We start from the raw sequence: 15,934 nt of genomic DNA, 5'->3' as shown, positions 1-15,934 counted from the left end.
ATGCGCAGCTGGCATTAGATGGTGTTATTACCCATAACATTCCGCTTAAACACAAAGCGCAGGCTTGTAGTCTGCCTTCCCTCCAACCCCGAGTTCCCTCGGTGGGGCCAGGAGTCGGGCCTTAGCCCTCGTGCTGACTCTGATGCAGCTGGAGTGAGACCTGCTCTGACTGATACCCATTTCCCAGGAGGAAACTGGGAAAGAGCCACAGGCAAGATAGCAGGTACTCATAGGAGACTGGCTCTCACCCGGTCTGTGCCCAAAGCACCTCATTGTCATCTCTCAGTTGTTTTGTTTTGTTTTGTTTTCTCCGGTTTGGGTTGGGTGTAGGAGGTGTTACTAAAGTGTTGGGGTCTTTTCCTTTTGTCCTTACAGTGCCAGAACCTACCAAGACCTGTTCCAGCCAGCCCCAGCCTGCCGGTACCGGGACCAGTACTTCCACCAGCACTCTCTCCAGCAGCAGCAATGGCAAGCGCGCACCTGCCGGCGGCCAGCAGCCAGCTGTGTCCCGCTACCTGCCTCGCGAGGTGCCTCCACGCTTCCGCCAGCAAGAACAGAAGCAGCTACTGAAGAGAGGCCAGCCATTGCCCCCGGGGGCTCTGACCAGTGCGAGCCCCACGCAGGGCGCTGGGCCCACAGCGGTGAGCCCTCCTCCCCTCCCTGGAGCCGGAGCGCAGCAGCCGTCACAGCCCAGCAAGCTCCAGCCAGGTGAGACCACGAAGGCGCGCATCCGGGCTCTGTGCTGCTGCCCAATTGACGGAATAGAAGTGGACACCTGTGGGTCCATCGGCAGTGTACATAGGATAGAGTTAGCTGGATAGATGTTAGATAGATGATACATAGATAGATAGATAGATAGATAGATAGATAGATAGATATGTAGATAATAGGCCGGTAGGGAGCTAATGGATAGATAATAGGTAGAATTCATTTCCGTTGGGTTTTGAAGTTTAATTCTCTTCCCCCTCCTATTCCTAGGACTCACTATTTCCCATGTTTTCGGGGCATTAGCTACTGTGTTGCTCACAGAAAGCGAAGGTCTGTAGGCGGCCAGTGACCTTGGCAGTGAGCCGAGCCCCTCAGGAGACTCTGCAGCAAGGCCTCGCCGGGTCACTAGGCGGGCGCAGGGCCGCACGCTCTTTGCAGGGAGGCGATGGTGTTGTGTGGGGATGGGGGTTCTGGCTGTAACGTCTGGCCCTTAAGCCAAACCTGCCGGCAGCCCGGCGTGCAGTCCTCGGGTTCTGACCCCCTGCTTCTGCTGGCGTCTGCCTGCAGCACCTCCAGCTGCTCTCGGCTCCGGAGAACTGCGCTTGCTCCTGGCTCTCCAGCTTCCAGGGGTCACGTCTCCTGTCTGTCGCCTGTTCTGGCTTCTGGGCCTTAGGGGTTTGGACTCTACAAGAGCTTGGCTGGAGTTTGGAGTGTTTGGAAGAGAGCAGGGTGCTGTGGGAACGGCCACACTTCCGTGGTGCCCTGAGCCTCTCCGCTTGAACGGTTGGCACTGGCCCGGCGTGGGCACCAGGTTGCTGATGGCAGTGAAATTCAGGTCTGCGGTCGGAGAAGCAAGGAGGCTTCTCGGATTAGATCGGAATTTAAAAGAAACATGTCACAGGTCATACTAATATGTTTTTCTTTCAGACGGTGACTTAATATGGGGAATAATTGCAATATGACACACAAGTATTTATAGTGTATTTCTCAAAACTGGGACTTTGTGGTATATTTGGAACAAATATTTTTAGACAGCTTTGCTATCTCTTCAAATAGTCTTGACTATCCTGCTAAGTTCCTGGGCAAGGGGATTGGCAGCCTTTGTGCTGTTTCTTTCTCCCCTGCTGGTGTAATGGAATGGGTCAGTGGTCTAAGCTGGCTTTAATGCCCCATAAGCCTGTGCTAACAGTGGCTCTGGGTTTCCTGGCCCCGGGAGAGGGGGTAGTGCGTACACGTGGTTCCAGAAGAGGGTCGTTCTATCCTGCTGTTTTCTGTCCAGACTGTGTCTGAGGCTGAGCCCCCAATTCCAGCACAGAGAGCTTTCCTCGGGTTGAAGACCCCCCCCTTCCTTTGTGCGACGGGAACAATGGGCTGTGTGGTGGCTGCCATGTGCGGGGTAAACAGCTTCGGTGGCTGTGTGAGATGGAGGCCGAAAGTAATTAAGGAGTTGGACACTTGCCAATTTGCATATGGCGCTCGTTTGGGATATGGAGCGAGTGTCGGTATGCCGCATGTTTGGGGGTTGGGGAGGAGAAGGAAGCTGGTGGAAACAAAGGCGGCGAGAGGATGGCGGTGTGTGCCCGCGGCCCCAGGGGGCGCCGCGCTCCTGGCTGGCTTTCAGCGAGCAGGCCGGCAGCGGCTGGGACCGGGGCCTGGATAAAATGTGACAATTGGAGAACTGACAGGAGGGACGATCGGTTTGGTGTCAGCTGCAATTAGATAATCAAAGCTTTCCAGTCCCTTTGTGGGCGCCTCCCCCGCTGCAGGAGAGGAAGGGCTGCCAAGCCTGCCGCCGTGGCCGAGGGCCCCGCAGGTGCCTGCATCCAGGTGACCCCATTGCAGGCGAACAAGCTGCTAGCTTGCAAGGTAGCATCTCCGGGGGGTGGAGGCCCCATTCTGCATGTATTTCTGCCCCATCGGCCCTGGCAGAGGAGATGAAAGGCACGGAGCAGAGTGTGTGTTTGTGCCATGTCAGCGTGTGACGTGCCATCCGGAAAGCAGCTCGGTCACACTGATAAAATGGAGTCTCAGGCAGCTGCTGCAAGCAGCCGGGCAGGGCAGCGCAGGGCCTTCCCATCAGCCTCCTCGGCGTCCTTGGCACCGGCCGGTCTCCCAAAGGAGCAGGCGGCTTGTTTGGCCCCCACTTCCACCGGCGGGACAGGCTGTCAGCGGAGGAAGCACTCCTGTGCTGCTCGTCTGCGGCTTCTCGGACGCCCCACTGTTGTTCAGTAAACCTTCCCCCCACGCCGGCACTCCGCTCAGCATTTCCTGGGTCTCCGCTGGGGAGGGGGGGTCAGCGTCCCTCTGTCAGCGGTGGCTTCTGGATTGAGCTCTCCCTGAGGCTTTGTTGTGGCTGTTGTTGCTAATCCTCACCGAGGTCTTTTCCCACGGACCCTCTTTCGAGAGTGGAAAGGAGGGGGAGACAGAGAAAGGAAAACGTCACTGTGAGAGAGACACACGGACTGGCTCCTCCCACACGTGGCCTGACCAGGCGGGGGATTGAGCCTGCTGCCAAGGCATGTGCTCTTGACCGGAATTGAACCCGGGACCCTTCAGTCCACAGGCCAGTGCTCTCCCCACTGAGGGCTCTGACTCTGAACTGGTGAGGTGGGTGTGAGTGCGCACACGTGAGGCAGGTTCCAGAAGAGTGTCTGTCCTGCTGCTTTCTGTCCGGACTGTCTGAAGCAGAGCCCACTTCCGGCCCTGAGAGCTCTCCGGGCCTCCTCAGGTTTCCACAGCAGATGCAGTGGAGGGTCAGGTGTGTGGCTTCCCGAAAGCTCCGAGCAGCTGATGTGAGCCCCGTCCCGAGGACTCTGTCCCCACTGCGCCTGGGTCAGCGCGCTCACAGCTGTGGAAGGCAGCTCCGGAGTTATTCTTTATAACGTATAGATATTACTCTGTAATTTCCGTTGGCAGGTGGTGGTGATAAAGAATGAATTATGTCCTATTTGTCAGTGTTACGACTAATTAAGCATTCTGCACACTTCTGAGGAAATCTTGTGCACGCTTCCCTATCTGATTAATGTGATACCTAATTACGATTTTGCTTACTGTAGCTTTTGTAAGCTCTTTGTTAAATACTTTTCCTTGAAAAAATAGATCTTAGTGTCATTAACATTTTAGAATTTGAAAATGAAAAAAAAAGTTCTCTCTTTAAATGATGGGATCCTTTTTCATTTAATCACTGAAGGCAGTCCGTTACTTAGATGGTTATGACACTATTTTTAGAACCTGTGAGCCATTGAAACAGCAGAGGAAAGGACGGTGTTATACACAAACGTCAGTCCTTTTCCTCTTTAAGGCTGCTTTTAGGGGAAATTATTTGGATAAAAGAGCAGTAGAGTGGAAAGAGCACAGAACTTTATTCTGGAAATGCAGGCTATTAGTTACACTCCTTTTCCTGCCCGCCCTGAGCCTGCCGCCACTGTGAGTGACGTGACTGGAGAGGCCCGGTCCTGCGCGGCGTGTTCTGGGGCCTGTGCCCCGCGGACGGGGCTCTTGCTCTGAGCGGGACTGCTGAGCTCACAGGTGGACGAGGCCTGGTCTCGTCTCAGGACAGTCCACGCTGCGGAGACACGGGATCGGAGACATGCCTGGCTTTTGCTTTTCCTCCTTGCACTTTGTCCCTTTATCAGTTTCCGTCTCACGAGGTTTAAAATGGGGATCCGTCTCACGAGGTTTAAAATGGGGATCCGCAGATCTGTCCTCTGCGGGCTGAGGCCGTGCTGGGTGCCTCCGGGCCTGCTGTGTTTTTGCTGCTGGACTGAGAAGACAGTGAATGGCTTTTGCAGATCACACTCAGTCTGTATTTGAAGACCATAAATACTGCATTAAAATGATAACTCTTCTTACTGGTTTTTAAGACCTTTCCAGCTCTTAAAAACATTTTATGTTCAAACTATAATTTTTTAAAAAGTCAATGGAAAAATATCCTCGGGTGACGATTAGCAAAAAATAATAATAATTTTAAAAACAAAGTAAAACGGTACGATTCCTCAGGAACTTACACATAGGACTGCCATGTGACCCAGCACCCACTTCCGGGTGTGGACCCAGAAGAACGGAAAGAGGGCCTGGGACAGATGTGCATGTGCTCGTGTTACCCAGCGTTAGCCACAGCTGCCACCGCGAGGAGACACCGGCGGGCCGTGGGGGGCGAGCAGATAAACCACCTGTGGTCTGGGCGCAGTGGCAGGTTACTCAGCATTCTGCCACACGCTGGAAAGGATGCACCTGAGGACATCATGCTCCGTGAAGTCAGCCGGTCACAAAAGGACGAACACTGCGGTTCCATGTAGAGAGGGCCGGACAGCAGAGCACGGGGGGGGGGGGGGGGGGGCGCGTGGTGGCCAGTGTTGGGCGGGCGGAGTTTCCGTTAGGTGATGGCGTGGCGGTGTCCGCACATGTGAATGCACGGAAGTCACTCAGAAGTGGTTAATTGGACAGTGTGGGGGGGATACTTTACCACAGTAAGAAGTGCAGTGGCGTAGTGGCGGGGCTGAGGGCAGGGTGCAGACACGTGCTGGTGTTTTGCTGACTCATGGTGAGGGGCAGCAGAGGGAGGCTCGGAGCCATTGGCTTAGAGCCCAGAACCTTTGGGATGTGCCGTTAGTTCCTCCGCATCTTTCCGAGCTGAGAACGGCCAGGCCGCTCCCCCGGCGGTTGCTGCAGCTGGAACTCCGATTCGGTTCTATATGTTTATCCTTTGGTTTGCCCTGGACACATTTATTGGTTGCCTGATGTGTGGCAAGCATTATGGATATGAAACTAAAGATACCATCACCTTCAGAAATTAGGCTCTTAATTCAGGGGTCATATTTTTTTAATCACACCAAATCTCTCCGTTCTTACCAAATTGTCACATTTTTTAACAACAAAGATGTGCTCTTTTAATTACATTCCTACGACCTCTGAACATGGGGCTCTCACTGTGGCTGCCGTTTGGGATTCTATCTGTTACCTCATTTGATATCCCATTTAAGCATTTTTCAGTTTTTTAAACTAGAAGAAAGTACACAGAAAATAAAGCTACCCTCACAGTAAGATTTGGCCTGCCCTGTTTCGTTCAGACCTCTGTGTCAGAGATGTTACAGATAGCGCCCCCCACCCCGTTCTGCCCCCCGGAAGGCACCAGCGGCATCCGAGCGTGTGCGGCGTCTCTTCCCCGTTGGGGTGCCTTTCGCTCGGAGACGGGCCGGGATCGTTTCCGATGGGTTTCCTGCCATTTCCCCCTCTCGCCGGGCTCTTGGCTTTTCTCTCGGTTTGTTCTTTGTTCTGTGGTCCTCTCCGTCCGTGCTCCCCCTTCCTGTCTGCGGCTGTTTTCAGCGTCCTGTGTGATGTGTGTCACCCGCGCTCTGATGTCACCGCTGACTCGGTGTGCCTGCCGTAGGAAGGCACAGGGAGCGTCCCAGGCCGTAGAGATGGTCTCCTGTGCTCCCTTAGTAAGAAGTTTTGCTTTTCATCATTCGGTCTTTATTCCATCTAGAGTTATTTTTGTGTATGAAATGAGATCGTGATCGAGAGGGGAAAGGGGAGAGAGAAACATCAATGATGAGAGAGAATTGTTAATTGGCTGCCTCCTGCGTGCCCCCCACTGGGGATCAAGCCCACAACTCAGGTATGTGCCCTGAAGTGGAATTTAACCGTGACCTCCTGGTTCATAGGTCAGTGCTCAACCACTGAGCCACACTGGCCAGGCAGTTACAATTCTTTTCTACTAATGAGCTGCCTAGCCTCTGCATAATGCTGGAGCCCGAGTCTCCAGAAAAACGATTATTCTCGGACACAGAGACCTTGTCGATGCCCAGTCTCGCAGAGAGCTGCTCCAGTGCTGCCAAGGGGCACGCCTTTTCACGAGGCTGGACTTCAGCGAAGCAGCCCTTCCGCCCAGAGGCTCTGCGTGCCGGTGTGCGTGTGGGCACGGGGCCTTCGCGGGGAAGGAGAGGACGGTGCGGTGGTAGGAACCAATTCAGTTGTAGCAACACAAACTCGTTTTTAAATGGGAGCTATTAAAAGACAAACAGCTTTTTTCTCTAAGTCCTATTTTTAGCATTTGTCATTCAGAACTGAAAACTTGAAATAATGAGCTTCCCCCAAAGACGAGCTAACAGTTGATTCATGACAAACGGGAGGAAAATTAATTGGGGTTCGTTCATCTCTTCCAGATCCCAGTCACGGCGGCTTGGCGGATCATTATGAGAGTTCCCCCTGGGCACAGCCGCCCGCGTTCCGGAGTGAAGCCGGCTGCAGCTGGGAGAAAGTGGTCATAGACAGGACCGACCCGGAGGCCTGGCCCTCCACCCCTGGGGCGGGGCCCGAGGCGGCCTCAGCATGCACTACGGACACTGACTGTGCCCCCCAGGGCGGCGCCCAGAGCAGCAGCATGGCGACGGCAAGCGCCCCGGGCTTCACGGGGCACGTCAAGAAGACCAATGGCAGTAACGGCACCAACGGCGCGCTGGTCCAGAGCCCTCCGAACGCCAGCGCCCTGGGCGCAGGGGGCGCCAGCGGCAGCGGGAGCGCGGCCCGAGCGTGGGGCGTGGGCGCGGGCTCCAGCTCCGGCCTCGCCCACTGCGCGCTGGGCGCCGGGGAGGGGAAGATGGACAGCCTGCTTGCTGAGGGAAGAAGTCAGAACTGCTGGGGCGCTTCCGGCCCCAGCGCTGGCATGAACCTCAACCTTAACCCCAACGCCAACCCAGCCGCCTGGCCTGTGCTCGGACATGAAGGAACAGTGGCCACGGGCACCCCTTCCAGTATTTGCAGTCCGGTCAGTGCCATAGGTCACAGCGTGGGCAGCCAGAACGGGGCCCCGCTGGGCGCCTGGGGGAGCTTGCTGCCGCCCGAGAGCACAGAGCCGCCAGCGCCCGCCTCTCAGAACGTGTCTTTCAGCGCACAACCTCAGAACCTTAACCCTGATGGACCAAGCAACACTACCGCCGCGAGCCCCTCGCCGAACCCCGCCAACGCCGTGCAGACCAACGGGCTGCCCCACTGGGGCCTGGCCGTCGGCATGGGGGCCGTCCTCCCGCCCCACCTGCAAGGCCTTCCTGGTGCTAACGGGTCGTCAGTCTCTCAAGTGGGCGGGGGTGGTGACGGGATCGGCAGTTCCGTGTGGGGACTGTCCCCCGGCACCCCCGCCGCCGGAAGCAGCACGTCTGGGTTCGGCCAGGGGAGTGGAGACACTGTGAGCTCAGCATTAAGTGCTAAACAAAACGGATCCAGCAGTGCCGCGCAGAAGGAAGGGAACGGGGGCACCGCCTGGGACTCGGGGCCTCCCGCCGGCCCCGGGATCCTCACCTGGGGGAGGGGCCGCGGCAATAACGGCGTCGGGGGTATCCATTCGGGAGCGTGGGGCCACCCCAGCCGCGGCACCGCCAACGGTGTGAACGGGGAGTGGGGGAAGCCCCCAAGCCAGCATTCCAGTGGTGACGCCGGCGGGAAAGGATCGACAGGGTGGGACAGCCCCGCGGCCAGCAGCCAGAACCCGGCCCTGCAGCCCGGCGGGGAGCACGGGAGCGCGTGGGCCAAGGCGGCTGCCCCGGGGGCCCCGGCCAGCGACGGCAGCAGCGAGGGCTCCGGCGGCCACGGTGAAGGAGGCGCCGGGAGGGAAGGGGCCGAAGGCCGGCGGCGAGACAAAGGGGCCCTGGACCAAGGGCACGTCCCACTGCCGAGGAACGATCTGGACCCCAGAGTCCTGTCCAACACCGGCTGGGGACAGACGCCCGTGAAGCAAAACACGGCCTGGGAGTTCGAAGAGTCCCCGCGGTCCGAGCGGAAGAACGACAACGGGACGGAGGCCTGGGGCTGTGCGGCGCCGCCGCCTCCACACTCAGGGGGGAAGAGCGATGGGTCCATCACGAACAGTACAAATACCTCTTCGGTGTCGGGCTGGGTCAGCTCGCCGCCTGCTGCTGGGCCGGCAAACACGGGCTGGGGGGACGGCGGCGCCAGAGCACCACCCGGCCCCGGGGTCTGGGGGGACTCCGTCGGCTCTGCTGCTGCTCCTAACGCTGCTGCTGCCAAGGGCGGCCACTCCTGGAGTGGGACCGCGAGGCAGGAGGACAAGTCACCCACCTGGGGTGAGCCTCTCAAGCCCAAGTCTCAGAACTGGGGGGACGGACAGAAGCCCACGCCGGCCTGGAGTGCCGGAGGCGGGGACTGGGCCGACCCCGCTTCCGTCCTCGGGCACCTGGGGGACGGGAAGAAGACGGGCTCCGGGTGGGACGCGGACGGCGGCCGGTCGGGCTCCGGCTGGAGTGACGCGCCCCGGCCTGGGCCCGGTGGCTGGGGCAACGGCACGAGCGCAAAGGCGAACACGGGGGCGAACTGGGGAGAGTCTCTGAAAGCCGGCCCCCAGCAGAACTGGGGGGGCAAGCCCCAGGACAGCAGCATGAGCAGCTGGGGCGGAGCCGCTTCCGTGAAACAGACGGGGACAGGGTGGATTGGGGGGCCCGTCCCTGTCAGACAGAAGGACAGCAGCGAGGCCACGGGCTGGGAAGAGCCTTCTCCCCCGTCCATTCGACGCAAAATGGAAATCGATGATGGTACCTCAGCTTGGGGCGACCCGAGCAGCTACAACAACAAAGCTGTCAACATGTGGGACAGGAACAACCCAGGCCTCCAGGGCAGCGCCAGCGCCGCCAGCGGCTCCAGCATGGGTGACCTGCCGGCGCCGCACCCTGCCAGCGCCCCGCTGACCCGCTCGCCGCTGCTCGGTCCAGGTACGGGAGGGACTTGGGCTCTTTAGAGTGAGAAACGCTCGTTCTCACCCGCTGTGCATGCGTCCTCCCACCAGTGCTAACAGCCAGCGTCAGTGAGCCCCTGCAGCTAGTGTGGCGGTTAAGTAGCTGCCCAAGACGAGGCACCAGCAGGCTCTGCCAGCTTCCTGCCGAGAGACAGGCCCGGCCCGGCGGTGGCCGGAGAGCCCGGAGGAAGCGGCCTCGGGGGAGCTGGCCGCTGCGCCCTCTGTCTGCATGCAGTCTCCGCGCTCATTCGGTTTCCTGGGAGCGGGGGCTGGGGAACCCACCCCAGATTCCTAGTGTGCAAGTGGAGGGCGCCCCCTCTCTGGTCGCTTCAGATTCCCACAGGGGCCCGATGTGTGCTCCGCACGGAAATGAAGGTCCCTGCGTCCTGAGCGGGGCGTTATCCAGTGCCCGTACGGAGAAGCATTCTGACACTTGCAATGAGTTTGCAGACGCAGGAGAACCCTGAATGTTACAAAGAATGTTTTTGTGAATAAACCCTCGGAGACTCTCGGTCTGACAGTGAGGTTCCAGGAGTCTCCAGAAATGGGTTCTTTTATCCCTGAACGCTCAGGTCTCCCCAAAACATGTAGATAATTTGAAAGGGATTGGGGGCTGGAGTAGAATCCAATATGAAGGCCTTTATGGACTTGATCTGAGCTGCCCCAGGGACCGTGGAGTGAGGGCATGAATTCTTGCTTGGGGTTGCCTCTTGCAACAGCAGGTAGAAGTGAAGCATCAGTGCACGTGCCGATCAGAACAGCAGCAGTGGCGGGTGCCACTCCAGGCCACGTGGCCGGCTTTGGGAAAGATCCTTCCCTCGGCCTTCAGTCCCCTGAGTGGGACGGAGGTCAGACAAGTGGCACAAACCAGGCGTCTGAAAAGCAGCGCCCTGTGCCGCCTGGCTGAGCAGACTCCTCTGGCTGAGCAACTCTCTGTCCCCGGCTGTCACCTGGGGAACGGCTCTGCGGCTGCCATTCTGCTCTGTCCTCCACGGCCAGTGCCGCTGCGCCTGTGATAACCCTGCGCCGCACTTCCCGGCCTGGTGTGAGCAGCCCCGTCTCACTAATAAGTGAGTCCCCGCGTGCCGAGCAGGGAGCAGGCGCTCAGAGGCTCCATCACAGAATTCAGCCTTTATCCTTCCTCCCTTAATTACAACTGGCCGCTTTAACGGGGCGTTCTCCCGGGAAGGACTGCCTGCCACACGGGTCCGATACCAGCAGCACCCAGCCGTGGGACAGCGAGAACCGGGTTTTCCTTTCACAGAAGAGAACGCATCTACCGCCTTAGCTGGCGGCCGCGACAGCAGCCTGTCAGGGACGGCCTCTGCTCTGGCTCCCGCCGGCTGGTGCCCTCCCCGGCGCTCTGTTTCCTCTGCGCTTCAGGAGGGTGGGAATGGGGTGTGAAGTGGAATACATGGCAGGCTCCCGTGCGTTTGGTTTCTGTTACTGTCTTATTGCCAGCATGTGTGGTGGTGTTCATTCCCGGCCCGTGTGTCCCCTGGGAGGAGGGCGGTCCCACTGCTGGAGCCCTCCGAGCAGGAGAGCTTTGCCCGGAGCGGTAGGACAGGGCAGGGCAGGAGGATGCAAACATCACTTATCTTTGTATTTATTATTTATTGTTTATTAATTATTGCATTTTCATACGAACTCCTGTGCACCTACTTTCGCCCTGCCCTGTATTTGAAGGACCATTTTTAAATTTTAATATTCATGTTCTAAAAATTTAAATATAAAGTAGAAATTTGTTCCACCTCATTAAGCCCAGCTTTAAACAGCCTCTATAAGATCATTAACGTAAAGGCACCAAGTCACCCACAATCGGCACCGAACAGCGGAGATTACATCTGTTTTAGCAGCATGTATTTAGGGTTATTTTCTGTCTACATGGCATCAAAATTACCTAGTCCGCCTGCTCTTAGCATTTCTCCTGAGCCGTTGGCACGTTCTGGCGGTGTTAGTTTGGCACTGAAGGTAAAATCTATTCTTTCCAGACCTCACCCTCAGGTGGAAGTACTGGGAGTTTTCACTTTTTAGTAGGCAATTATTTTTCCACTTATTTTTAAGATTCTGAAACATGCTGCTTTTGCAAATCATTTGCCTTCTATATAAAAATAGTCTGTAGACATTGCTGCTGCTTTAATAGGAATTAAAAACTCTTTGCAAAAATTAGTTAACTACAATTACCATAGTCTTAAATGTTTATGTGTAGTTTGGATTTGTAGTTTTGCCTTTCAAAGATATGGAAGTAGAAGGATGACAAGTTTTAGGCGAGTTCTTCATTTACTTGTAATTACCTATGATAAATCAGTATTTTTACAACAGATTGGCCATTAGCAACAGCTAAATTATTTTATCACTCCACAACACACATCATTTTTATCAGCTATGTTAATTTTCCTGATTTAATTTTGTCCCTTCAATTTGTAAAACTGCTTTTCCAAATATACATACACTATTGTTTTCTGTGTAATTACAGGTAATATGCTAGTTGACAACTGCCGACAATAACTGATTAGAGCTAGCTTCCCTGTTGTTGGTGATAATTTACATAATATATTGCTCAGCATAGAGCTTGTAATTTAAAATGACTCATAGTTGCATGTCCTTTGGTCATTAATCAATATTATTGTATTTTATTAGAATAAAGAGTGGCACAGGGAGTGATTCCATGCTATTTTAGTCAGAGAATTAATGTTTTCTAATTGAGATGGCAATATCCATGTTGCAACCAAATAATTGAAAATCTATGGTTAACTGCTTGCGTGCTATGCCTTCTGTTCTTCTATTCCAGTGTTGGCAAACCTCGGCTCGCGAGCCACATGCAACTCTTTGGCCTCTTGAGTGTGGCTCTTCCACAAAATACCACGGCCTGGGCGAGTCTGTTTTGAAGAAGTGGCATTAGAAGAAGTTTAAGTTTAAAAAATGTGGCTCTCAAAAGAAATGTCAAATCGTTGTACTGTTGGTATTTGGCTCTGTTGACTGATGAGTTTGCCGACCACTGGTCTATTCAGTTAGTATTTAAAACAGTCTATTTCCACCCGAGAACCCCTGTCTGTCTGAGAGCCTGGCTAGCACAGTGTCCAGTGAGCTCAGGGCAGCGCACAGTGACCAGATTCCTGTTGCTCCGGAGAGTGACGTCACGTGTGTAACGGAGGCTCTAGCCCAGGACTGAGCAGAGGGACGGGGAGGGATTCCCGGGAAACCCTTGCGATCAGTGTGCCTGCTGGGCCCCTGCCCCCAGTTCCCACTCTGTTCCCTCTGAGACAAGGGCCTGGCTCTAGCTCAGCCACCACGCGGGGCCTGGCAGCTGTCTGGTACCCAGTCCCTGCTGTATCTGTGCCTGTGTCCTCTGCCGTCTGCCGTCTCTGCCGGGATCGCTGTCTGATGGTTGGTCAAGAGATAAGCAAAAGTAACTTTTCAGTATGGGTTTGCAACTTGTAAACTTCCCTTATAAGAAAATAAGGTAACGAAGTTTTTTTTAGGTTGTTGTATAGAATACCAGAAGTAAACAGCTACTTCTTCCCCATTTGTTTAAACTGTTTGTTTAAACTGTTCTTTTAAATCCTGTTACGTTGCAAAAACTGTGAATGTGATGGTCCTCAATGTCTAACGGACTTGCAGTGTATGTTTTATTTACCTTTATTGTTGAAGGTATGGACTTAGCGTTCTAAGTGATAGGATCAGGATGAGGCAATTGCAACTTGAAGAAGCTGAGCAAACCTGATGAGATTTAATGTCTCCTTTTCATTTCTACTGAAACCTCTTTAAGAGAGATGACCTCGGGTTGTTGGGATTTGAAATCACTGTTTCCTTTCTCGGTTTCATTTTGTTCTTTCTCTCTCCCCATGGCACCCTGCGCAGTGTCCTCGGGCTGGGGAGAGATGCCCACCGTCCACTCCAAGGCGGAGAGCTCCTGGGGAGAGCCGGCCTCGCCGTCCACCCTGGTGGACAACGGCACCGCGGCCTGGGGCAAGCCCCCCAGCAGCGGCAGCGGCTGGGGAGACCAGCCCCCCGAGCCGGCCGTGGCGTTCGGGAGAGCCGGCGTGCCTGCCACCGCCCCGGCCCTGTGCAAACCAGGTACCGAGCCCCGCTCTGCGCCCGGTTTGGCAGCTTGGACATGGGTCCGCGGGCGGATTCAGAGGGGTGCTCCCATCGAGTGTGAGGCCCCTTTCCTCATTTCACTTACACATCACCATTAAATAGGCTGTAAAGGAATGCCTGCAGGTCTGGGACGTGAGCACCAGGCAGGAGCCCAGCTTTCCTTTTAAAAAAATAAGTAAATGCACAAAAGAACCAGAACAATATGGAGTACGTGGCTGCACACAGCTCAGGCAGCCACCTCCGCCGGTCCTGCAGCGGCTGCCGGGAGCCGGGACGGCACGGCCGGAGCCGGAGCCGGAAAGCGGCTCCCCTCCCGCCGAGTCCGCTCAGAGCCACGGGCTGCAGGCCGCCTCCCTGCCCGCCTCGCTGCCTGCCTCCCTGCCCGCCTCCCTGCCCGCCTCCTTGCCTGCCTCGCTGGGTCCGGGGAACAGAACCCTGCTGTGGTGCCCACAGATACGTTCTTTCTTTTTATGCTTTGTGTGTGTGTGTGTGTGTGTGTGTGTGAGTGTGAGTGTGAATGTGTGAGAGAGTGTGTGAGTGTGTGTATGAGTGTGAGTGTGAGTATGTGTGTGAGTATGTGTGTGAGTGTGAATGTGTGAGAGAGTGTGTGTATGAGTGTGAGTGTGAATGTGTGAGAGAGTGTGTGAGTGTGTATGAGTGTGAGTGTGTGTGTGTGTGTGTGTGTGTGAGGGTATGTGTGTGAGTGTGTGTGTGAGTGAATGTGTGAGAGTGTGTGTGAATGTGTGTATGAGAGTGTGTGTGTGTGAGTGTGTGTGTGAGGGTGACTGTGTGTGAGTATGTGTGTGTGTGTGAGGGTGACTGTGAGTATGTGTGTGTGTGTGAGGGTGACTGTGTGTATGTGTGTGAGGGTGAGGGTGAGTGTGTGTGTAGTTTCTTGGGTTTTTGTGTGTGGTGTTTTTTAAAGGGGAGAAAAAATGTGCTGCCTGCTCCTCGCGCTGTGTGAGTGTGAGAACGCCGGTGGAGCACTGCGTTGCGGTGCTCGGAGCACGGCCCCAGGGCGCTCGGGGCGGGTGGGAGGTGACACTCAGCATTAGGGGGCGGCTGCTGCTTCATCTGATGCTCACGGTAACTGCGCACGGCTGCAGAGGCTGCACATCGCTGGACGTCGTGTGTGTCTGAGCTCTTCACTGGCCTAAAGCACGCAGCTCGGCCAGCTCCGGGTCTGCTCCTCTGCGGGCACTGGGCCGGCGCCACCCTGCTGGGCTCTTCAGGGCGCTCACGCTCCTGGCTCCGAATCTGAGGGGCAGGCAGCTTCTGGGGTTCCGGGTCCCAGGCCGGTGCGCAGCAGTGTGCTGGTTAGGTGCCTGTCTACATGTCAGCATCACGTCTCCTGCCTGGCAGCCTCCAGGGAAGGGAGAGGGAGAGTCTCCAGGCCGGTGAGGATGTCGCATAAACTTCACACAAAGTCACTGCGTTTTAAGTGAGAAGACAGTGCCCTGAAGTGGGGGCGGTGCTCGGCCTGGCGCCCCTGCCTGAGGCCTGGCTGCCTCCACCCAGTCAATCGGGGAGCTAGTCGGGACTGGGACCGGGCACTGCTGGGGCGCCGCGGGTGGGGCAGGTGGGTGAGCCCCCCCCCCCCCGGAGGACAGTGGGGCGCCGCGGGTGGGGCAGGTGGCCCTTCCTGCCACGTGGAGGTCGCCCCCTCTGGGCCCAGTTTCAGCGTAGCAGCTCCTGCTCCAGCGGGGTCTGTGGTCAGTGGCCAGTTCGGGAGCAGGCCGCACAGGTCGCTCAGAGCCACGTGGACGTGAAGCCGGTGTGGGGAGGGTGGTGGCATTCAGGTGTGGGGAGGGCAGTGGGGAGGGTGGTGGCGCTGCCGAGAGCACTGTCTGCTGGTTGCGGGAACCGTGAGTCTGACAGGTTCCTGTTCGCTCTCTTTCCAGCTTCAAAATCTATGCAAGAAGGCTGGGGCGGCGGCGGGGACGACGTGAGCCTGGGCCCCAGCCAGTGGGACGACGACGACGGGGGCATGTGGAACAGCGCTGCCTCCCAGGACAGCTCCTCCTCCTGCAGCTCCTGGGGGAACGCCCCCAAGAAGGGGCTCCAGAAGGTGTGCGCGCCCGCAGGGAGGGGGGCCGACCATCCCTGCACTTCCGTCCCAGCGGGGAGGGGGGTTCCTGAGCCGGGGTGTCTGCGGACACGCGGGCCCTCTCCCCGCGGGGCAGGCCCGGGCGGAGGCGGAGGCGGAGGGCTCGGGAGGGCAGTGCCTCCCCGGCCGCCCCCGCGGGCAGCCTCTGGAAAAGCCGCAGCACTGCGCGCACCAGAGACTGCAGGAGATCACAGGTGTAAACGCAGAAATGAGAGCGGGGAAGTCTGGGAGGGGCAGCCTTTCTAGCAGCCAGACGGCGAGGGTTGGCAAACGCC

General features: G+C 56.7%; 1 protein-coding gene across 1 annotated transcript in view; it reads left to right on the top strand.

The window, feature by feature from the left end:
- TNRC6C (trinucleotide repeat containing adaptor 6C) overlaps positions 1 to 15,934 on the top strand; it is a 63,820-nt gene that overhangs the window by 32,041 nt on the left and 15,845 nt on the right. Inside the window, exons 4-7 of the mRNA XM_084907402.1 lie at positions 376 to 708; positions 6,873 to 9,428; positions 13,313 to 13,528; positions 15,454 to 15,620. Coding sequence (XP_084763528.1) covers positions 376 to 708; positions 6,873 to 9,428; positions 13,313 to 13,528; positions 15,454 to 15,620 — 3,272 coding nt within the window. The remainder of the gene's footprint in view (positions 1 to 375; positions 709 to 6,872; positions 9,429 to 13,312; positions 13,529 to 15,453; positions 15,621 to 15,934) is intronic.

The sequence above is a fragment of the Pipistrellus hanaki genome, assembly GCF_964339955.1.
Source record: "Pipistrellus hanaki genome assembly, contig: scaffold_74, whole genome shotgun sequence".
In the NCBI taxonomy this organism is placed as follows: domain Eukaryota; kingdom Metazoa; phylum Chordata; class Mammalia; order Chiroptera; family Vespertilionidae; genus Pipistrellus; species Pipistrellus hanaki.
This window is presented reverse-complemented; position numbering and strand designations above follow the sequence as displayed.